Source organism: Heterodontus francisci, chromosome 4, assembly GCF_036365525.1.
Source record: "Heterodontus francisci isolate sHetFra1 chromosome 4, sHetFra1.hap1, whole genome shotgun sequence".
Taxonomy (NCBI): Eukaryota; Metazoa; Chordata; class Chondrichthyes; order Heterodontiformes; family Heterodontidae; genus Heterodontus; species Heterodontus francisci.
This window is the reverse complement of record NC_090374.1, coordinates 40,017,886-40,042,243: the sequence shown is the minus strand read 5'-3', so window position 1 is coordinate 40,042,243 and position 24,358 is coordinate 40,017,886. Positions and strand designations below refer to the sequence as shown.

Sequence of the window (24,358 nt, the reverse complement as noted above, 5' to 3'; positions counted from 1 at the left end):
TGTACCCTCTCTAAAACCTTCATATCCTTTCGAAAGTGTGATGCTCAGAATTGGACGCAGTACTCCAGCTGGGGCCGAACTAGTGTTTTATACAGGGGGAATGGAACTGAGGGAATTGTTCTTTCAGAGAGTCAGTGTAGACACGATGGGCCAAATGGCCTCCTTCTGCACTGTAATGATTCTGTGATTTTAGCAAAACCTTTTGTACCCTGCCTCTATTTATAAAGCCCAGGATCCCATATGCTTTGTTAACTGCTTTGTTAACCTGTCCTGCATCAAAGATTTGTACGCACACCACCCCCCAGGTCTCTCTCTTACGACCATACGAATTACGAGCAGAAGAAGGCCATTCGGTCCCTTGAGCCTGCTCTGCCATTCAATAAGATCATGGCTGATCTGTTTCAATCTCGAATTCCACTCTCCCATCTACCCCCGATAATCATTGATTCCCTTCTCTAACAAGAATCTATCTACCTCCACCTTGAAAATATTCAATGACCCCGCCTCCACCACCTTCTTGGGCAGAGAATTCCAAAGTCGCACAACCCTCAGAGAGTAAAGATTTCTCCTCATTTCTGGCCTAAGAGGGCGACCCCTAATTTTAAAACCGTGCCCCCTAGGTCTGGACTCACCCACAAGAGGAAACATTCTTTCCATATCCACTTTGTCTAGACCGTTCAGAATTTTTATTTTATTTTAGTGATACAGCACTGAAACAGGCCCTTCGGCCCACCGACTCTGTGCCGACCAACAACCACCCATTTATACTAATCCTACATTAATCCCATATTCCCTACCACATCCCCACCATTCTCCTACCACCTACCTACACTAGGGGCAATTTACAATGGCCAATTTACCTATCAACCTGCACGTCTTTGACTGTGGGAGGAAACCGGAGCACCCAGCAGAAACCCACACGGTCACAGGGACAACTTGCAAACTCCACACAGGCAGTACCCAGAACTGAACCCGGGTCACTGGAGCTGTGATGCTAACCACTGTGCCATTGTGCCACCCAAGAATCTTATAAACTTCAATCAAGTCTCCCCTTCACTCTTCTAAACTCCAGTGAAAACAAGCCCAGTCTGTTCAACCTTTCCTCATAAGACAACCCGCTCATTCCAGATATCAATCTAGTAAACCTTTTATAGGGATTGAGAAGTGCCAAACTTGCAACCCCTTTAAAATTGTACCATGTAGCATATATTGGGAAGAATTTTGATCCGCCCTTGGAGGCAGGCATGGATGTGCGGGGGGGGGGCGCAAACAAAATGGCAGAGAGCGCCGTTCCCGATGTTGCCCGGGCCTCCTGCCATTTTGTCTGGGGCGGGGAAGGCTGAGGATGGCCTTCCCGCCCCAGGCCAATTGAAGCCCTTAAATGGCCAATTAATGACCACTTAAAGTCCTCTCCCCACCTGTACCTCAATTTTGTGGAAGATGGAGGGGCCCGCTACCATGGGGATACAGCACCAGGTAAAGCCTGGCAGCCTCCGAGCAGGGTCGGGGCATTTCTCCTTTGGGGGCAATCCCGGGCCCCAGGAGGGACCCCTGGTGGCAATCGCCATCTCCCCTGGGAAGATCACCAACCCCCCCCCCCCCCCCGCCACCCCCAACCCTTACCAACCTCCCTCCCCTACCCCTTCACTGGGGTCTGCCTGAATGGCTTCAGCGATCCCGACCCCACTCACCTCACCTGGGCTCTTTCCTCTCCTCAGTACTGGAGGGCCTCCTGCAGTACCGACAGTGGCAAGAACTCACGGTGGTGCTGCTGGTACTGTAGAGCTGCCAGCCTTCCGAATGGCTGGGAGCTCATCCCTTAAAGGGACAGCATCCCCAGTGGCGGGCAGTTAATTGCCTGCCTGCCATTAAATAGCTTCGGGGTATGACGAAGGGCCGAGGTAGGTTGCCAGAATAAAATGCAGCCCATTGTCTTTCCTCATTCATCCTACCAAAATGTATCAGCTCAACTCTTCCGTGTTGCCTTACATCTACCATGTGACTGTCCATTCCACCAGCCTGTCTATGACCTTTTGAAGTCTATTACAATCTTCCTCACTGTTTTCTGCACTTCCAAGCTTTGTGTTGGCTGCAAATTTTGAAATTGTGTCCTGTCTCCCCAAGTTCCGGTCATTAATGTGTATCAAAAACAGCGCTGGTCCTAGTACTCAACCTTGGTGAACTTCCCTCCAGTCTGAAAAACAGTCTGTTTTCTATCCCTTTGCCATTTCTGCATCCATGCTGCTTTTGCTGCTTTTATCGCATAGGTTTTAATTTTGCTAACAAGCCTAATATGTGGTATTTTATTAAATGCCTTTTGAAAGTCCATTTACACAAAATCACCTGTACAGCCCTCATCCATCCTCTCGGTTATCTCATTAAAAAAACTCAATCCAGTTCATCAAACATCTAGATGAGCACTTGAAACGCCATAGCATACAAGGCTACGGGCCAAGTGCTGGAAAATGGGATCAGAATAGATAGGTGCTTGATGGCCGGCATGGACACGATGGGTCAAAGGGCCTGTTTTTGTGCTGGATAACTTTGACTCTAAACATGATCTGCCCTTACGAAATCCATGCAAGCTCTCCTTTATTAGTCCATGCTTGTCCAAGTAACTCTTAAAGTTCTCTTATTATTGTTTCTAAAAGCTACGCCACCACTGACATTAAACTGGACTGTAATTTCCAGGTTTATCCATCTCCCCTTATTTGAACATGTGTGCAATGTTTGCAATTCTCCAGCACTTTGGCACCACCCTTGTATCTAAGGGGGATTGGAAGATTGTGGTCATCGTCATTGCAATTCCTACTCCTGCATCGTCTGCTTCCTTCCATCGACGAAAGATGACGAACATGCAGCAAACAATCCATTTAGGTGGGGTGTCTTCTCTTGGTCCACCTTTGATGGCTGTGAAGGCCAATCCTTGAGAGATAGGTTCGGCCACAAGTGCTGCACTTGAAGCTGCCAAATGACGCTGTGAGTTGGCGCCTGTTGCCAAGCTGCTGTAGCAACTGGTCATCGTGGTAGTGCACACCAGTCCACAGGATGTGTTACCATTTCCCTCTTTCGCCAGCTGGTGACTCCCAAGTGCCATAGTCGACATTTAGGGTCTTCATGTCACGCTTGCTAGCATCCTTGAAGCGGAGCTTTGGGTGCCCCACTGCTCGTCTGGGTCATCTGGGCTGGGTGGCTTACCCACTTTATGTGCCCCCATCCTTTCCAGTGCCTCCTCTATCTTTTTTTATATCTCATCCAGTATCCCAACAACCTTTTCATTTACTGTAATTTTGACAAAGTCAGTGACAAAAACGATGAGGGTGAAAAGCAAAAGGGGGTGTTAATGAGACATGGATAGAAACAAAAGAAGGACCAGAGGATGTATAAATGATGACAACTGAAGAGCAGATGGAAAGAAAGTTTTAAAAATCTGACAAAGCGGAGAAGGCCTGGGAATGTGACAGAGGAAGGCAGGTAGATCTCAGGGGCTTGGACCACTCTGCTGGCCTTGTATCCATAGGGGGACCCCAACCCAAGCACAAGCCCATACCTGCTCTGCACCCATTGACTCTGGTGCAGCTATCCTCCATTACCAGCACCTGCTGCATGAGAGACAGTGGGAGCATTGGTTACGATCTAAAGTTGTTAATGTTAAAAGGCTGGAAGGGGCTGGCCTGTTTCTGAGCTTTCTGCTGCACTTCCTCTGGAATCTTGGCAGGCGTATGCTGGAGGAGCTGTGGAATTTTGACCCTGGAAAGTTTAAGGAGAATTTGAAACAAAACTTGATGGTAAAGCTCGGTCAGAGAACAATTAAAACACATTTCCTCTAATGATGAAAGAGTAATGGCTGAGCTGTTAACTCCAGCTGAGCTCTGTTGTTCCTGCTGGCAAGCAGCTGTTCCGTGTAGCTGGAATGCAATGCCATAAGACAGAGCAGCTTAACAAATCATTACTTTTTTCACCCAACCCCTGAGAGGAAAGGGTAGATTCAGTGATTGGTGAATGGGGGGGGGGGGGGGGGGGGGAGGGGAGGAGAGCGTGGCTTGTGGAGGGATGTTCAATTAACTCACTAAATTTGTTCGGCATATTGGGCTGAATTTTCTCAGCCCCGAGATGGAGGTCTTGGAGGTGGAGGGATGGTGAGGAGAATATGGGGAAGCTGCATTGGGATGGTTCTCCAACACATTCCTGCCACTGGGGAAGATTCCCAGGGGCAGGCTGGGAAGCCCATCAGCTGCCCGCTACACAGAAGCGAGCAGCCAGTTAACATTAACAATTAGGGGCGTTTTTGCGGCCTTGCTGGCATTTTGCAGGCGGTGGAGTGCCCCCCCCCGCTGCTTGCAGAGGTCACCCAGCTCAATGGAGGCATCCTCCCTGTGACAGGCTAGGGGGTTATTGGAGCCGGAGACTGCGAGCCCCAATGACGGGGCGACGACCAGGAGAGGCTGCAATCATGGCCCAAACGATCCACCCACAGGGATTTCCCGAGATGCCTACCAGCTTCGCCCCTCAGTACTTTTTATTTAAATGTACTCCTCCATAGGCACCTCCACAATGAGGCACCCTCGCGGTCTCCGACTTACCTCAGCTGCGCCCACCTCTCCCGGTGGGACTGCTGAGGTTTCAGAGCTGCAGGCCCTCTGGGAGCCAATTAGGAGGCCGCCTCCCTGAAGATTGCCGAGTAGTCCCGCTGCTAGCAAGTGCAGTCTCAGGACCCCAATTTGGTCCTGTGTTGGGGCCCCGAAGACCGTGGGAAAACCCAGCTCAATGTAACGACAGAAGCTGGTCCCGGCATTCCTTAATTCACACATCAGTGACAATTGTGGATTTGCAGAGATGGTGAGAATACCTCATCATCCTTCTTAGTGCAGACTTAGTCGCTGGCACCAAGAGCATGTTGAAGTACATGAGGATGACAAAGCACAATCTGCTGCCTTGCCCAGCAGGAAGAACACTGGAGACACACAGCCTCAGTTTGTTTAATTATTTTTGTTCCATCATTTATTTTGCCATGTGCCTGCCTACTGTTTTTTTCATGTTTGTGCTTTTGGCCTGGGCTGTTCATTATTCTGTCATTAATACTCTCTCTGCACTAATGCTTTGTCTTTCACCACACCATTAGTACACTCTCCTTGTCTTTGCCCTATGACCTCCTTGTCAGTTAATCTCTCTGGCCCTCTGTCGAATAACACACCTTCCCTTTTGTTCTCTTTTCCCCCCCACTCCCGCTTTACTTGCTTAAAACCTATTACATTTCTAACCTTTACCAGTTCTGATGAAGGGTCACAGACCTGAAACATTAACTCTGCTTGTCTGTCCACAGATGCTGCCAGACCTGCTGAGTATTTCCAGCACTTTCTGTTTTTATTTCAGATTTCCAGCACCTGCAGTTTTTTTGCTTTTATCTCAGTTTGGTTCTCTTCCCTTTCATTTTGTTGTTGAGCACAGTCACGAGCTGATTAATACCTCACCTGACAGCACTTTAAACAGACCAGGGAGAAAAGGGCTTAGCTGGAGAAGGCTTGCCAACTACAGTTGGCAAGTACAGTAGGAACAAGCAATGAACATCAGGAACCATGAATATGCAGGGTTAGAAATCGGTTAGTGAAGACCCATTAGGGAAATTCTACTGCACCAATAATTAATGGGATTGCATGGTTTTTGCAATATTTCCAAGGAGAGGTTTATTAATTATGCTGTACACACTTTTCCTACCACTGCAGTTTGTAATTGCTCAGAAGACAGAGCGCTCGATTTTTGTGCAGTGCTTTTCACTGTTGCCACTGTGGCTGGTTTCCAGCTGCATGTGTGTTGGCACCTTGGAAAGTTTTACCACATTAAAGGCGCTCTACAAATACCAGTTGTTGTTAAATGTTTGTTATAGTAGGTGAAGCATGATTAGTCAGCTTCCTGTTGTCCAAAGGAATGAAATTATTGTGTGATTATTTCCGTGTCAGACAGAAACAGCTCAGATCCGCATGTTGCATCAATGAGTCACTATTAAGTGGCAAAAGTACAGGATAACTGTTCACATTTTTTGGAGTGAATGCTTGCCACTGATTACACCTAGGCCTTCAAGGTCAGGCTTTGAGCACTAACAAAGCAATTTCTAATGGAGAAATGTGACCAGGCGACTGTAGCACACTTGTTCATATTATAGGCAGCTTCTCCAACGGATAAACCCTCCTTTATGTCTGGCTTTGGTCAATTTAAAATTAGTTTGATACTTAAAGCACCTAAGTATTTATTTCTGTTTGGAATACATAGCTCAACAGTTCACCTTTTGGATGAAATGTTAAGCCAAGGTCCCATCTGCTCTCTCAGGTGGATGTAAAAAAAAATCCCATTGCACTATTTCGAGGAATAGCGGAGCGATCCCCAGTGTCCTGGCCATTATCAATCCCTCAATAAATATCACTAAAACATATTATTCGTATATTATCACATTGCTGTTTGTGGGAACTTGCTATGTGTAAATTGGCTGCCCTGTCTCCGACATCACAGTGACTACACTTCAAAGTACTTCATTGGCTCTAAAGTGCTTTGAGACATCCTGAGTGTTCTAACTCAGATAGCAGGTGGTGAAGGAAAGAACACTGGAACCAAATCTTTATACACTTGCAAACTTTTATTTACAGAGACACACATTACATATCGTGCACCTCCAACCCATCAACCACACACTTTCAGCCTGCTCCTATATATATGAGCACAGTCGAGGCCCCAATTAATACCCACCACCTGACTACAGTTAACCCCAGTTGATATATAATTAACACTGAGGCAGTGAAAAGCACTATATAAATGCAAGTCTTTTTTTTCTCAGCACTATAGTACAATGGTGCCAGCACACATTTGTAAATAAGTAGCACAGTTGGAAGCTCTGTAGCTAGGAGATGGAAGAGGGATCAGTAGTTGTGACAATGACCCTGTTTCTGGTTAACACATTCACTGCCGAAATGCCATGGGGTTGTGAGAGTTGAAAACAGCAACTTGAAACATTTGCCCATTTGAAAACATTTTTAAGTAAAAGTGTGAGCATCTATAATAGAAAATCTGATGTGCTAAGATACACTGCTAGTGGGAGCATCATTACAACGTGGTCCATATATCGACACGAGTTAAATTCCAGAGGTGACGTGAGAGTAACTGCTCAAGACATCATCAAAGAGCCCGAGTAAAAGTGAAGTCAATGGGGATCAGAGAGAAAACGCTCCAACTGTTGGAGTCGTACCTGGCGGAAAGGAAGATGGTTGTGGTTGTTTGCAGGCCAGTCATCTCAGGAGTTCCTCAGGGCAGCTTCCTAGACCCAGCTATCTGCAGCAATGACCTTCCCTCCATCATAAGGTCAGAAATGGGGCTGTTCAGTTATGATTGTACAGTGCTCAGCACCATTCACAATTCCTCAGATAATGAAATAGGTCATGCCCGCATGAAGCAAGACCTGTGTTATATCCAGAGCTGGGTTGATAAGTGGCAGTAACATACAAGAGTCAGGCATTAACCATCTCCAACATGAGAATCTAACCACTTAATAGCCTTACCATTGTCAAATCCCCCACCATCAACATCCGGGGGGGAGTCACCATTGACCAGAAACTGAACTGGACCAGCCACATAAATGCCATGGCTGCTAGACCAGGTCAGAGGCTGGATATTGTGCAGTGTGGCTCACCATCTAATAGCGAGATAAAGTCATAGAGTTGTACAGCACAGAAACAGGCCCTTCGGCACACGATGTCCATTGAGCCTATCTATTCTAACCCCATTTTCCAGCACTTGGCCCATAGCCTTGTATGCTATAGCGTTTCAAGTATTCATTTAAATTACTTCTTAAATGTTGTGAGGGTTCCTGTCTCTACCACCCCTTCAGGCAGTGTGTTCCAGATTCCAATCACCCTCTGGGTGAAAACATTTTTCCTCAAATCCCCTCTAAACCTCCTGCCCTTTACCTTAAATCTATGCTCCCTGGTTATTGACACCTCCTTTAAGGGAAAAAGTTTCTTACTTTCTACCCTATCCATGCCCCTCATAATTTTGTATACCTCAATCAGGTCCCCCCTCAGCCTTCTCTGCTCTAAGGAAAATAACCCTAGCCTATTCAGTCTCTCTTCATAGCTGAAATGCTCCAGCCCAGGCAACATCCTGGTGAATCTCCTCTGCATCCTCGCCAGTGCAATCACTTCCTTCCTATAGTGTGGCGACCAGAACTGTACACAGTACTCCAGCTATGGCCTAACTAGCATTTTGTACAGCTCCATCATAACCTCCTCTCTCCTCACTATCCCAGACCCCAAACACTCCTTTCAGGTGAAGCAATGATTTACTTGTACTTCTTTCAATGTAGTATACTGTATTAGCTGCTCACAATGTGGTCTCCTCTACATTAGGGAGACCAAACGCAGACTGGGTGACCACTTTGTGGAACACCTCCGCTCAGTCCGAAAGCTTGACCCTAAGCTTCCGGTTGCTTGCCATTTCAACACTCCCCCCTGCTCTCATGCTCACATCTGTCCTGGGATTGTTGCAGTGTTCCAGTGAACACCAACACAAGCTCGAGGAACAGCCTGCCAGACTGAACATTGAGTTCAATAATTTCAGAGCATGACGGGCCCCCCAATTTACTTTTATTTTTAGTTATTCTTTATTTATATATTTTTTTGCGTTTATTTTATTTTATCTTTGTTCAGTTTGCCTACCCACTGTTTTTTTCATGTTTGTACTTGTGGCTGCTCAGTTTGCAGTCCATTAACACCTTATCTGTACTAATGCTTTGTCTTTCAACACACCATTAACATATTGTTTGCCTTTGCTCCATGACCTTCTGGTCGGTTATTCTCTCAGACCTTGTCCTATCTACACCTGCTCTTGCCCCACCTCTGCTTTACTTACTTAAAACCTTTCACATTTCTAATATCTGCTAGTTCTGAAGAAGGGTCACTGACTTGAAACGTTAACTCTGCTTCTCTCTCCACAGATGCTGCCAGACCTGCTGACTATTTCCAGCATTTTTTGTTTTTATTCCATCATAACCTCCCTGCTCTTATAATCTATGCCTCGGCTAATAAAGGCAAGCATCCCATATGCCTTCCTAACCACCTTATCTACCTGTGCTGCTGTCTTCCGTGATCTATGGACAAGTGCACCAAGGTCCCTCTGACCCTCTGTACTTCCAATGGTCCTATCATCCATTGTATATTTCCTTGACTTATTAGTCCTCCCAAAATGCGTCACCTCACACTTCTTAGGATTAAATTCCATTTGCCACTGCTCTGACCATCTTACCAGCCCATCTATATCGTCCTGTAATCTAAGGCTTTCCTCCTCACTATTTACGACACCACCAATTTCCGTGTCATCTGCGAACTTACTGATCATACCTCCTATATTCTTGTCTAAATCATTAATGTACACTTCAAACAGCAAGGGTCCAAGCACCGATCCCTGTGGTACACCACTGGTCACAGGCTTCCAATCGCAAAAAACAACCCTCAACCACAACCCTCTGCCTCCTGCCACAAAGCTAATTTTGGATCCAATTTGCCAAATTGCCCTGGATCCCATGGGCTCTTACCTTCTTGATCAATCTCCCACGCGGAACCTTATCAAAAGCCTTACTGAAGTCCATATAGACTACATCTGACTCCCTAAAGCCTCTTTCCCACCTACAATGCACAATCCACTTCCCTGGATGGGTGCATCTCCAACAACACTCAAGTAGCTGCCTCTACTATTAGCGTATCATGGCTGCAGTCTGCAGTATCTTGGGAATGCACTGCAACAACTCGCCGAGGCTTCTTCATCAGCATCTCCCAAGTCCACCACCGAGAAGGACAAGGGCAGCAGGTTCATGGCACAACTTCACTTCCAGGTTCCCCTCCAATTCACACCTCATCCCAACTTGGACATTGTCACTGGGTCAATATCCTGTAACTCCTCATCTAACAGAATTGTGGGGATACCTTCATCACATGGACTTCAACGGTTCAAGGAGAAGGCCCACCACCACTTTCTCAAGGAATGAACAATAAATACTGGCCTCGCCCACATCCTGAGAATATACTTTAAAAAAAAAAGACTAGTGATGGCATTGTCTTTAAATTAATTGTGATATTATTTTTCTAGGAAAAGAAGATTTTTCAGATTCCGTGGATGCATGCTGCTCGACATGGATGGGATGTAGAGAAGGATGCCCCTTTATTTAAAAACTGGGCAGTTCATACAGGTAGATAAATAACAGTGAACTAACCCCAGCTTCTCCAATCTATTCCCGTAACTGAATTCCCCCATCCCTGGACCCATCCTTGTAAATCTTTTCAGCACCCTCTCCAAAGCCTTCATATCCTTCATAAGTGTGGTGCCAGAATTGGACACAATATTCCTGTTGAGGCTGAACCAATATTTTATAAAGGTTCATCATAATCTGCTGACTTTTGTACTCTATGGGCTGAATTTTACTGGCCCCTCGACGTCGCAGGTCGCGGTGCGGGGCCGGTAAAATGTTGTGGGGAGAGGCCCGCCTCGACCCACGACGTTGAGAAGGGCACGCTGTAGATTACCAGTGGCGGGGGGACTTCGGTGCAGCCCCCCACTCCCCCACCTCCCCCCCCCCCCCCCACTGCCTGGCGGCGGGCCCTTCATCTGCATATTTAAATTGACATTAATTATATTCATATTAACTTACCTGTCGTTCCACGCCAATTTTATGGCCTCCGTTCGGCCTTCGCGCGCCTTTGGAATTCCGCACAGAGTTCTGAGGCGAGAATCTGGTGGGGAGAGGGGAGTAATAAAAATTTCAGGGTAGGATGGGTGGAGGAGTGGGGAAATCAATTTTTATTGGATGTGGAGATGGTGGGAAGGGGTAATAGGCTAAATGTTAGAAGTTTAGGGGGTAAAGTTTGGGTACGGAAAAAGGCAAGTGTTGGTCATTTCGGGTATTGAAATGACCATTTTGGTGGGGGGGGGTGATGGGTTTGGGGAAGGGCCATCCACTCCGCTCCGCTCCCACTATTTAAATAAGCCCCTGCGCAAAATATCTCGAGGGCTGCTAGGCGGCCCTTCCATGTCGGAAGGCCGCCGGGCTGAAAGCGCACCACCAAGAAATGCAGTGCGCGATAAAAATTCAGCTCGATGCCTCTATTTATAAAGCCCAGGATCCCATATGCCTTTTTATAAAAGAAGAATATTTAAATGATGAGCAGCCCAGGCACTTGAGCATTTGGTGTTCCAAGCCAAGGGCTAGGATCTGTTACTGTTTGAGCTAGTGGGTCTATTAGCATGCTTTTGTGAAAATCAGAAATATAAGCTTTTAGTTGAATTTTCATACAAAATGTGTATGGAAATAGAATCAAGAAAAAAAACACTGTAATATATCAAACATGATAAACTAGAAATTAATTGCTGGCTTTGTTATTGTATGAATGTGACATGCTTGTGTCAAATGTGTCAAATGCCTTTCTCTGCTATTTGAATAGAAGTGTTAACTGTTTGGCAAGTTAAAAGCTTAATTTATTTAGCAATAAGAGGAATTTGTTAGGAGTGTCTTAAGCATTCATACAATAACATGGTGGACAGTCACTTCTCGGCTTATAGTAAAAGACCATTTATTATATGTTAGATTTAATCAACAGGGCTTGAATGACATGTCTGCAATAGATCTATCACAACTACTTTGCAAGTACTAAAAGGCTGTTCCTTTGTTTTTTCCTTTACACTGACAGGAAAATACCATCATGGTGTAGACAAACCTGATCCTAAGACATGGAAGGCCAATTTCCGCTGTGCCATGAACTCATTACCTGACATAGAAGAAGTAAAGGACAAGAGTATCAAAAAGGGGACTAATGCATACAGGGTGTACAGAATGCTACCAGCCTCTGAAAAGCCAAATAAAAAAGGTAGTCGATGCACTCAAAACAAGCAAATAGAATATATAATGGTGACTGGAGCAGTGATAAAACAGCGAGGGATTCAAATTACATTATAAACTATGAGCCCGACATTTTAATGGTTTATATCTGTCATCTGAATCCTGACATTGATTACAGCCTCAAAAATCAATCCTTATTATTAGGCCATAAATGTAAGAATTTTTAGGAACATGAAGCAGTGACTAGGCCTAAACTAGCCTATCACTTGTTCATTGGTCAGCACCTGCCTTCTCATTATCTCTTTCAATCCTTTCTCTCTTCTGAAAAACATTTGAATTCCTCTTGGACCAATCTATACTATCCACTTCAATGGCTTTTCCTGGTAACTTTGTTCAAAAGGTGCCAGGGAGGGTTGGGTGCCTGGGGGTGCTTAAATTCCTCCTGTTAGCAATCTTAGCAAAAATGTTGAGGTGCGTATTAAGCTTTTGCTTAAAAGCTTCATAAATAATCTGGATCCAGGGATCACAAGCACAGCGGCTAAATATGCAAATGATACAAAGCTAATGAAGGTGATAGACGGCAAAGTTGAATATGTGAATATATTTGGGAATTGGGCAGACAGGTGGCAGATAACATTCAATGTAGAGAAATGCAAAATGTTTCGCATGGGAACAAAAATATCCAGGAGGGGACTATTCCTTAAATGGCAAGAATATAATGTGCATAGAAAATGAAAGAGACTTGGGGGTCCTGATTGATAATAAATTGAAGCCATTGCTTGGTGGCAGTGAGTAAAGCAGGTTAGATGTTGGGATCTATTTAAAGGTCAATTTTGAGCCAAAATAGTGAGGTAATTCTTCCACTTCCTATATCAAATGCACTTAGAATATTGTGCACAGTTCTGGCCACAGCAGTACAAAAAAATATTGTAGCTACTAAAAGGAAGTTGGCAACAAGATGATTGAGGGGATGGAGGGATTGGATTATGATGAATGATTGTGAAAATTAGACATGTCCTTACTGAAAAAGAGAAAGTTGAGAGATGATATGAATGCAGTTTTTAGGAAGAATAGGTTTCCCAAAAATTCTGCAGCTTTTAGCTGCAGAGTGGTCGGGGGTGGGGGAACGGGGGAGCATACAGATTGCAAGGGGGATAGTTTACTGGGTAGCTTGTTAGCCTGGGGAAACATTTCTGTGCCTCTTGGACAATAAGCAGTGCTTTAAAGGCACTTTTATAACATGGATTCAACCCTTCCCGTCTCCTTTCCCCTGCCAAGTTTCCCGAGGCCTGAGAAACCCGGCCAATATGAGTTAAAAATAGAATGACTTTTAAAATGAAGGCAGGCAGCCTCATGGCAATATTTACACGATCAACCTGCCTCCTACGAGCACATTTGGTCGTCTGCCCCTCCTTTCGCCTCTGTTAAAGCTGGAAGTAGGCGGGTGGGGTTCCTGAGTTAGATTTTTAAAAATCTTTACCTCTGACCTGACCCCAACCCATCTGTTTTTGGGAGTTAAGATTCAGTCCATTATTTCAGTAAGCGTGTGTTAAATCTATGGAACAAGCTCCTTAGGGAATTGATGGAAACAGTATTAATTCATTCAAATGCAGATTAGATAGACTTCTTACACAAAGTATCATTTTGGAATGCATTATATGAGTAATTTGAGACATCACATATGGTAAGAGCGTACTCTGGAGGAACATGTGACTTTGTGCCTATGTACCGAAGTTTTTCGCCACTGGGGACTTTCTTCGTCTCATGTCTAAGTCTGTTGTCATCATAGAGATTGATTGACATGATTAGTCGCAACTCCATTATCATTGTATCGTGTCACTACCAGGATGGTAGAAAACAAACTAGATAGACCTTGGCCTTCGTTTGTCTACCAATTTTTATGTTTCCACATTATGGACTGAATTTTACCTGCTCCTCAATGGCGCGGGTCACGGCGCGAGGGCCGGTAAAATGCTGCAGGGAGAAGCCCGCTTCAACTCGCGACGTCGAGATGGGCCCACTGCATTTTACCGGTGGCGGCGGGACCTCGGTGCAGCGCCCCCGCCCCCACCGGCCGCCAGGCAGTGGCACCACAATTAGCATATGGCAATGATTGCTTACCTATGCTGATTATGCAGCCCGCAGCCTCTCCACTGACACTGCCAGATTTTTTGTTGAACGGGTGGCCATCACGTGCCATCCCGTTCACGATCTGAAAAGCCAGCGAGTCCTCACTCTGCATTACGGAAAGGAGGAGGGAAGGGGGATACACAGGGGTCTAACTCTGCATTCTGGAAGGGAGGAGGGAGGGGGATACACAGGGGTATAACTCTGCATTCTGGAAGGGAGGAGTGGGGGGTGTGGATGCACAGGGGTCTAACTCTGCATTCTTAAAAGGAGAGGGTCCGGGATTACTGGAGGGAAAGCTGTGCTGGTATGAAGGGAGGTACCATGTACCATCCCTCCGTTAACAGTGTACGCTCTGTGTTTGTGAGGGGGCGATGGCACACTAGGCACCCTGTGTGTGGGAAGGGTGCCAGAAAGGGCAGGAGCATTAAGGTGTTAAGGATGGTGGGGGCAATCGATTCAGCTGGTAGGAGCTTGATGTGGTCATGTTGTGCCACTCTGAGTGTTGGCCAAGATGGGCAATGCCATGGTACGCCACATAGTTGATCCAGGAAAGCAGCTGATCTACCCGTCAACACCAATCCCTGCCCTGTTAGGAACCTTCGAATACATGTAGGGTTCAACTTTATTTATCACAAGGAAATAGGTATGGCTCATCCGACATTGTGTGATCCTCTGCACGTGAAGATCCCGATGCACCAGAGGCAATATCAACAGGCAGATGTGATCCACGTAGAAGCCCCCGGTCATGAGCAGCAGTCCCCAAGGGGAGCCCGCCATTACAGTTGCCGTGCATCTACAGGCCCCACATGACATGCCATCGGATGTCAGAGGAGATAGCGCATATAGAGAGGGTGGTGGCACGTCTCTGTGCCCTGCTCAAGGATGACCTACAGCCCATGGGCTCCGGTGGACATCCCATGCCTTTGTTCCTCATAGTGGCAGTGGTTCTCAAGCCTGACGCCTCTGCAGCCTTTTAGGGACTCACCGGAGACCTTAGTGGGGTCACGCAGTTTGCAGTGCACCGCTGCATCAGGGCGGTCACCAATGTCCTGCACCGGAGGGCCAGTGATGATGTCTGCTTCAGGACGGACTCTCACAGCCAGGCCCAGAGAGCCATTGGTTCTGGCATCATTGCCGGAGAGCCATAGGTTATAAAGTTCATAGACTGCACTCATGTGGCCATCAGGTCTGCTGCCAGGCTACAACCTGCAGACGTCACCATTAAAGGAGCCCTCTCAATCTGGGTAAAGCTGGTATGTGAACAGCGCAGATGCTTGCAGCAAATGCTTTTCAGGCAGCTGCCATGACACCTGGGTCTTGCGCCAGTCCCGGCTGCCACTGCTGTTCACTGAACTGGTTCAGATGGAGGGGTGGCTTCTTGGAGATAAGGGCTATCCTTTGAAAACATGGCTCCTGACACCAGTGAGAGACTCCACCACTGCTGCAGAGAAGAGATACAATACCAGCCACTGAGCTACATGAGCCACCATTGAGCAGGAGATCGGCATGCTGAAAGAGCACCTCCAATGCCTGTATGGATAGGGTGATGTCCTGTACTATGGGCCGAAAAGGCCAGCTCCTTTCTTTGCTGCTCTGCACAACTACGCACCCAATAGGGACCAGGCCTGGCATGATAAGGAGAGACATCAACAGGATTCCTCCTCGGACTATGAGGACCTACAACATGAAAGATGCAAGGGAGGGCAGATGGCACTCAGGCTCTGCACGCAGGGCTAGCAGTGAGGTAGGGATGTACGGAAGTGGCTTATCAGACAAAGGCTGTCTGCTCCATAGGAACCGACACGAGCTCTGCAAGCCACACATCACCCTCGCTCACCTGCTGTGCACCAGTCCACATCTGCAGCATCCCTGTGTAAACCATTAGAGGCAACAGCTGACTGAGCCAATGTCCGTGTCACTGAGTCCATGGAGACGCTCATGAGTAATGATGACATGGCAATGACGTTATTGCATACGTTGGCTCTCCTGAAGGGCCAACGGTGCAAAGGGATGTGACATTGGCGCTACATGCTGGCACACATCATTCATACAGAGAAAAGGACACACATGTTGGCGAGGAACATTTAGTGAGCGATGTATTTACATTGCTGTGACACCCGTGCATTACCATTTGTGTCAGTGTGTTCTCTGTAAACTTCTGTAATACCTTTCATGGTCTATTTAAGTCTCACATCCTGGAATGTGCAAAATTAAATTCACCCAGGTGTGGCACGCCTACAAGAAGGAATGTTACACTTGAGTGGGAGAAGAGAATTGCAACTTCACAGGACACTGGGACACAGCAGGGCAAGTATGTGGCAGCAAAGTGGAAAGTGCTGGTTCACTCAGCAGGTCAGGCAGCATCTGTGGAGCGAGAAGCAGAGTTAACTTTCAGGTCTATGAACTTGGACAAGTTAACTTTGCTTCTCTCTCCACAGATGCTGCCTGACCTGCCGGATTTCTGCAGCACTTTCTGCTTTGCTACCAGATTGACAGCAGCCCCACTCTTCAGCAGTCAGGTAAGTATTCTTTGACAGCTGTCAGGAAGCAGGTGCTGGGGCGCTTAAAATAGGGCCCCAGGATCTGCTGCACAACTGTCTAAGACTCTCACTGCGCCGAGTGTCCCGCCTCTCCCCACTTAATATGGGGAGGGCGGCTCAGCGAGTGATTCTTAGCCTCGGCATGCCGTCGAGTTCAAAGGGCTCTGCCGCAGACAGCGGCGCCCCAATAAAATTCAGCCCTATGTACCAGGGTGAAATTTTTCCACAACCCTCAGACAATCCATGGCATCAATCTACAACAGGCTGCTTTGTTCAACCCTGACCTGTTACATTCAATTGTATGGTCCCAGAAACCCAGGGACTATCACATTCCATAGATTAATTGAAGACTTAACAACTACATAACCTTCAATCACAAACATTTGTGAAGCTTTCTTTTCAACGGTTTTAATTGATACAATATTAGCTCATTTTATTGGCAGCCTGCTTTATGTGTTGGGGAATTCTTTTCATTTCTAGTCTCTGTTTACGATTGTACAGATGGTGTTTAGCTGTACTCATGACCTTTGATTCTTTCCAAGCAGTTTAATTATACAAATAGTGTTTAGTTATACTCACGTGCTTTGGTTGTTACCCATATCTTTTCCTCTACGCATGTGTTTTAGTCGAACCCATATCCTTTAGCTATACCCATTTGTTTTAATTATACCCATTTCCTTTAGCTCTGGCTGTGAACTTTTGTTTCACTACTGATCTTTAATCTTACCAATGATCTTTAGATCTGTAGTCACTGTTTAAGTCTGGAAACATTATATCTGTATTTTGTGTGCATTTCTGCATTTAAAAATTTGGATCAAATCCTCTCTCAATCTTCCTTTACGTGAAAATAGGTTCCATTCCGTGAGTTAGGACAGAATTTTAAGTTGCAGAATTGCCTTTGTGTTCAAGCTCTGACCTTTCCTAATGATTAAACTAAAAACAACCATTAGTCGTAAACCACTTCAAACTGTACTTTCTACTTTGGCAAACCAGGCACTGTGTGTATTTTATTTCAGAATCTTTTAAAAATATTCTATGAAAGGCAAGAGTGTGTAAGGGGTTTCTAATTCCTTAACTGTACAATACGTAAATGTTGGAAGGGCTATATATATGGTGTAGATGTACATCCCAGCTAAATATTTCTCTGCAGCCAGAACCTTGGAGTTCCAGAAGTCAGCTTGTGTTCAGAGCTGCCAGCCGCCAGTCACTGATCACTTTTGTTCTGAAATTTGAATTCTTTCTTTGCAGGCAAGAAATCAAAAGTGGAAAAGGAAGAAACAAGCAAACCAGCCAAGGTGAACTGATGTACAGTTACTATGTTGTGTTGTAATTTTGTGTGATTGCATAGAATTAATAGTTTGAGTCTGTGCAGAGATTGGGAAACCAATCCTACGCCACAACATCTTTTTGTATTGTTCCAACAATTCATGTAGCATGCACAATATGCCTTCATAACCTGGTTCCCAGTGCTAAACCATTTTTATTATTTTACTGAACATAATATATAAAGGTGACGCTTATCTAGTACCAACTATTACCCACTTTGTTGAGAAGACCAACAGCACTGGCATTGTCAATCACTCTGAAGCATGCAATGAGGGCATTCCAACAAATTTAGCGCTTAATAGTATTCCAAATGCAGCAAAGACATTACATTCACAGTTATATATAAATCCAGGATGCAGTCCTATAGCTTAAGCATGTCATCTGTTTTCACTGACTAAATGCAGAAAATCCCTGAATTGGTGGCACTTGGGAGAATGGCTTACTAAGTCAATTTTCCCACCCTTGTTCACTCCTGCTATTGCTTGGAATAGGACAGTACAGGGTAGGATAATCTAAGCCGTAACCTGTCATTTCACCGTGCCAGCAACAGTTACAATTTTAGCAGTTGTTAAAGGCTGGCGAGACAGTAAAGTAGTAAAAATAGTTTCCAGGAAGTTAATTGCTAGATGACAAATTTGTATAAATAGGTCTGTATAGAGGTGCTTCATAAATTGCTCACAGAATATTCACTAAAATAACATGAAAGGGATATCTCCTTACTTGGGAATTCTGCAGGGTTTACTGTTGGACTGATTATTAAAAACTTTTTTTTTGGTAGTGGAAAGCACCAAACTTTCCTTTTGAAGAAAATGGTGTATTGATAAACAGTTATGGCCTCTACGAAAAGTTCAATATTGTGGTCAAAGAGGAAACACAAGATCAAAGCACTGTGAGCAACCCTACAGGTGAGTTTTGTATACTCGAGTGCACCAGAAAAGTCCATTGTTTAAATGCCTGGATTATTTCCTATTAAATTATCTGTTTTCATGGTCTTTGCAAAATATATGGCACAAAACAAGCCAAGCAATTAAGAGAGGATATGATGATATCTGGGAGGTGGTAGGTTAATTGTACCATGGCTCGGTGGAATTAACAGCTCCCATGACCCATCTGTTTCAATATTTCTGTCCAACCAGTGTTGTCTCCCTCCCCATCATGGGAAGCAATAGACACCCTGTTGATCTACAAGAAGGGATCAAAGTGAAAATCTGCTAACTACAGAGCAGCATTCACATTTGAGGGTGAAGCTGGGAAAGTGGGTTTTGTGGCACCTTACTGTGCTTTTTTGTAGTGTGGTGGACATAGACTTGCACCTGTGTCATTCCACAACGGGAAAATATTGTCTCAGATATGCCACTGGTGCGAGGTTCAGAGCAGAGGCTGGAAGATCAGAATCACCCTTCCTGTTTTGCAGGTGATTCCAGAATGGCATTCAAAATATTTCTTTTTCAAAACAATTACTATTTAGTAACAGATACAGGTAATGCAGTGAGGGCTGTAGATGTTATCAACCTTCAGATCTTGAGCATTTCATGAGCACAGTCTGAACTCAGTCAGTTATTTCAAAACACATTCCTGTAATTTGCTAATCTTTATTCTGTGTGATTCTGAAAATCTTTAGTGGATATGATTTTGAGGAAGCAATTTGGCTGCGTAGTTGGATAGCAACTCAGTTCCAATTTGATTATGATTAGCATGAATAACCTCAGTATGTGTTTTCAGCATGAGTCGCGGAAGTGATGAAATACCACAGGGATCTCTTCCAATGTAATGCTGGGAAAAGCACAGTTGCTTTCCTGCTGTTAGCAGATATAAATGAGAGATTTCTTGGACCGTGGGAAATTAGATGTTAGGTGCCACCTGAACTCAAACGTCATGCCTTGAAATGTATCCATTTAATAATTTTTACTATTACTTTTATGAAAACTTGCAATTTTGATTTGAGGAAAATTCCCTCTCACAAATGTTATTAAATTATAAAGGTAAGTTCAGCGAAGCCACCATGTAGGATTGGAGATGGGGGTTGGAGGTGTGGGGTAGTGGGCGGTCAGTTCACCTGCTCCACAGCGCTCCAGATTATAGATCTTAATCACTAGTAGATCTGGAGCATCATGTCTCAGTGATGGTGACCTCCCCGCCTGATTGTCTGATCCACACTCTCATTGAGCAGGACTCCACACCAGGCACAAACTCACTGAATTTATTCTGAATTATAAACACCTACATTACCTTGTCTCAATTCTGCACTGATCATGAAACAATTATCACTTTCCAAAAAGTGTGCAAACTAGTTCTTAAACATACCTAATTTCTTTTTTAAAAGCATCAAAAGTCCTGTATTGAGGCTCTTGATTACTGTGGCTGTCCTTGTAGAGTGGATTCACAGCTTGAATGCGGTAAAAGTACAAATATTTACATGATAAGTAATAAAAAATCATATCAATTGTAGGACAATTGCAGCATGCATATAAAACATAAAAATATGCTGCTAGATTGATAGATTTTCCAACATATTTGTACTAGTTGCAATTTTCCTCATTTATCAGCCCCTGCCAGGCACTATTATTGGAATTGCAGCCAATGCTTTTGATCTAAATTTTGAGGCATAACCTCTGAGAGTTTGGCACTCCCAAGATTTGCCTTGGCACACCCAATTGCTAATAGATTGATTTTTGAAGTGCTGTCAGTGCAGTTTTGTAGGTAAATATGGCAGAAGGCATGGTGGCCAAGTGGTAAGGCGTCAGTCTTGTAAACTGGAGATTGTTGGTTCAATTCCTGTCTATAAAGGGCGGCACAGTGGTGAGCACCGCAGCCTCACAGCTCTAGCAACCCGGGTATGGTTCTGGGTACTGCCTGTGTGGAGTTTGCAAGTTCTCCCTGTGACCGTGTGGGTTTCCGCTGGGTGCTCCGGTTTCCTCCCACAGCCAAAGACTTGCAGGTTGATAGGTAAATTGGCCATTGTAAATTGCCCCTAGTATAGGTAGGTGGTAGGGAATATGGGATTAATGTAGGATTAGTATAAATGGGTGGTTGATGGTCGGCACAGACTTGGTGGGCCGAAGGGCCTGTTTCAGTGCTGTATCTCTCTATGACTCTAATTATGTGTCCAGCAAACAGCAATGAGATGCATGACCACTTGATCTGTTTATGGAGTGGTCAGTCTAAATTTGTGCTCAAGTTCTAGATTTGGACTTGAACCTACAACCTTGTCACTGAGGTAAAAGTGCTACCAGAGAGCCAAGGCTGACATGTTAATGGGGTAGAGAGGTCTAAGGTGACAAACCTTGAATATGAATAAATTCTACACGGCACACTTGCTGTGACCATAGAGACAAAACATATTCAATGAGAAATCTGGAGTATGCCTTTGTTTTTCAAAATGTTTTTTTTTAACTGAAGCTAACACTTTGACAAATTGCAGGATCGCTTCTCTGCATTCTGATGAAGGCATTTGTGAGCCTAGTCTCGCACTTTCAGCTAAAAGTGGGGCCTACGATTCTTTTTTTAAAATATTTGTTCATGGGATGCAGGCATCACCGGCTAGACCAGCATTTATTGCTCATCCCTAATTGCCCTTGAACTGAGTGGCTTGTTAGGCCATTTCAGAGGGCATTTAAGAGTCAACCACATTGCTGTGGATCTGGAGTCATATGTAGGCCAGACCAGGTAAGGATGGCAGATTTCCTTCCCTAAAGGACATTAGTGAACCAGATGAGTTTTTACAACAATCGACAATGATTTCATGGCCACCATTAGACGAACTTTTTGAATTCAAATTTCACCATCTGCCATGGTGGGGTTCGAACCCATGTCCTCAGAGCACTAGCCTGGGCCTCTAGATTACTTGTCCAGTGATATTACCACTACGCCACCGCCTCCCCCCAATTCTGGCAATGAGGTGAGGCAGCTGGCTATAGCAATGTAAATATGGGGAGCCAGCGCTTAGACACAGGTTCCCACAGTCCAAATTAAAGAAGCGCAAATTGTAAAAGCACCTTCAAAGTAATGGTCTTTGTGGCTTGTTTTTTGGGGGTGGGTGCGGAAGGGAATTGTAAGGTTTGTGATATTCTTTGCCAAGTATATAAACACGTCCTTTATATGTTACATGAGACCTTTCCTTGCAACTCTATACAATCTGATACATTGTGATTCCTTTTAAGAACTTGGGTATTCTCCAAGTTCCAATGTTCTGGAAGAACCCATGATTGTCAGCAATCCACCAGATGTCTGCCAAGTGATAGAAGTGACCACAGAATGTGACGACCAGTCTGTCAGCACAAGCCAGCTGTACCCATTACAGATCTCCCCAGTTACCTTATTCGCAGGTGAGTGTTACATTTTTAACCCATTCAGCATTGTCACTTCATAATCCCAGCTATTTTACAAGAACTGTTTATGCGCCTTAAACAAAAATGCTGCAACATTTTTCAGTCTGTGCGATAGTTGCCAATCATCGAGGTGGCACTGACAGTCCAGATATAACCATACTTACAGAGGTTGAAGCATTGCTAAAACTCCAAAGGAGAACAGGGAGATAGTTAGTGGGTCTCAAATTGATGACTTGTGCAGCTTTCCTGATGGCACCGTGGGTAAGTGCACTCTCCCGTTGGTACTGTGCCTCATGGATCAGGAACCTCCCAGGTTCAGTTACCAGTCTGTGCTAAGTTAGCTGCTCTTGGCCAAGACAGCAGTATAAAGATGTTATCATTTTTCTTGGTGCCCCTGTGCTAGGGAGGGGAATGACTGTCCCTAATTGCTATCCAGTGAATGCCCGGTCCCAAAAAGCACTCCTACCATTGGACAATGCACCTTTTGTAGATCTTCACTGTAAAGCACTCCACAAGCTCCTGACACTCCCTCCGAGGGCTCAGCTATTGTTATGACAGTGCTTCTATATTTTTAAGTTTTTTTGAGGACTTATATTGAAATTGTGAAGATTTTATAAATGCTGGACTTTGTGTTTTTTTTTAAAAAGAGGTCATCAGAAGGTCTTTTGGACTTGGTTTGTAAGCAACCCTTACTGGAAATCACCTGTCTTCAGATAAGTACCCAGCAGGGACTTTTTGACCTCGGAAAAATGTTTATCAAGAAGTGAGAGGTCAAGATTTATAGGGGTCAGGAGGCTTGACTCTTGAGATATTGTTTTGGTTTTGCCTTGGGCAGTCAGTTGGAGTATGAACAGTGTTTTGAAAAGGAGTTAAAAAATCAACCTGCCAAGGACAAGACCCCAACTCAGCCTTTTTCAGTTCTTTAAAAAGCCTGCCAGCTTTTCCATCTCCTTGAGAAGCTCTTGGAAGTGGGTGTAAGAAATAGAGAAATTGATGCTGCATTCCTCCTGAAAGGCCTGCTTGAAATCCCTATTGCCGTTTTTTCTCCTGAGACTCTGGAAAAACCTGCTGGATAAATCCTTCGACGCGCCTGAATGAATTGCTCCAGAAAAGGATCCCAGTGACCCATCACTGTATACCCAGAGGCCAGAAAAAAGAGGACATCTAACATCTTTCCACATCTTTTTTCTTCAAGAATTAGCAAGTATTTGGCCAAAGTATTCTTTTTCTGTTTTTTTGTAACAGAGCTTTAAAGAGAAAATCTCTTTATTTTTTGGTTAACCAGTGTATATCTGTGTGTGTGTGTGTGAGGGGCTAAGGTAAAAAGGAACTTTCATAATTCAATCTGTGTGTTACTGGTTAAGTCTTGTTTTATAATAAATTGATAATTTTGTTGTTTATTAAAGAAACCTGGTTGGTGTACTTTATTTTGGAATAAAGAGTAGGGTCTATGATTGACCGAATCGCTATTTGGGTAACATTTAAATATATGTTGTGACCTGTGGAGAAGTGGAACTAGAAAAGACAGTGCTCACCTTCCGCTTCAGTCATAACACTATGAAGAATGACCAACTGGTGAGATACTGAAAGGCTGCCAGTGTAAAATGGTTTCTTCAGGGGTTGATGGGAAGAATACTGAAGAGGTGGAATCAGTATTTTAAAGGGAGGACGGGGAAGAATCAACTTTAAGAAGAAATCATAGAATCATACAGCACTGAAGGAGGTTATTTGGCCCATCGTACCTGTGCCAGCTTTTTGAAAGAACTATCCAATTATTCCCACTCCCTTGCTCTTATCCACAGCCCTGCAATTTCTTTTTCAAGTATATATCCAATTCCCTTTTGAAAGTTACTATTAAATCTGCATTTACCATCCTTTGAGATTGTGCATTCCCAATCATAATAATTCTCTGCGTAAAACAATATTGTCCTCACCTCCCCACTGGTTCTTTTGCTAACTATCTTTGGGTGTGGAGATGTTCTTTGTAATGAACTAGAGGGTGCTGATTGTAAGCCATCGAAATGCTGAGCTAAACCTAACGTAAGAAATAACACTTCTGCATGCACAGTTATTAAACTATGAGTAGACTGCTACCAAGTAAAGCACGACAGGCTGCACATTAACAACACTATATACCCTCGGTGAATGCAGCAATAATCAAAATG

At 44.6% G+C, this 24,358-nt stretch overlaps 1 protein-coding gene across 2 annotated transcripts in view; it reads left to right on the top strand.

Annotated features, from left to right (window-relative positions):
* irf2b (interferon regulatory factor 2b) overlaps positions 1–24,358 on the top strand; it is a 72,407-nt gene that overhangs the window by 36,791 nt on the left and 11,258 nt on the right. For both annotated transcript variants that reach the window (XM_068029384.1, XM_068029385.1), the window contains 5 exons: positions 10,126–10,225; positions 11,721–11,897; positions 17,788–17,834; positions 18,644–18,770; positions 22,026–22,190. In XM_068029384.1, coding sequence (XP_067885485.1) covers positions 10,126–10,225; positions 11,721–11,897; positions 17,788–17,834; positions 18,644–18,770; positions 22,026–22,190 — 616 coding nt within the window. The remainder of the gene's footprint in view (positions 1–10,125; positions 10,226–11,720; positions 11,898–17,787; positions 17,835–18,643; positions 18,771–22,025; positions 22,191–24,358) is intronic.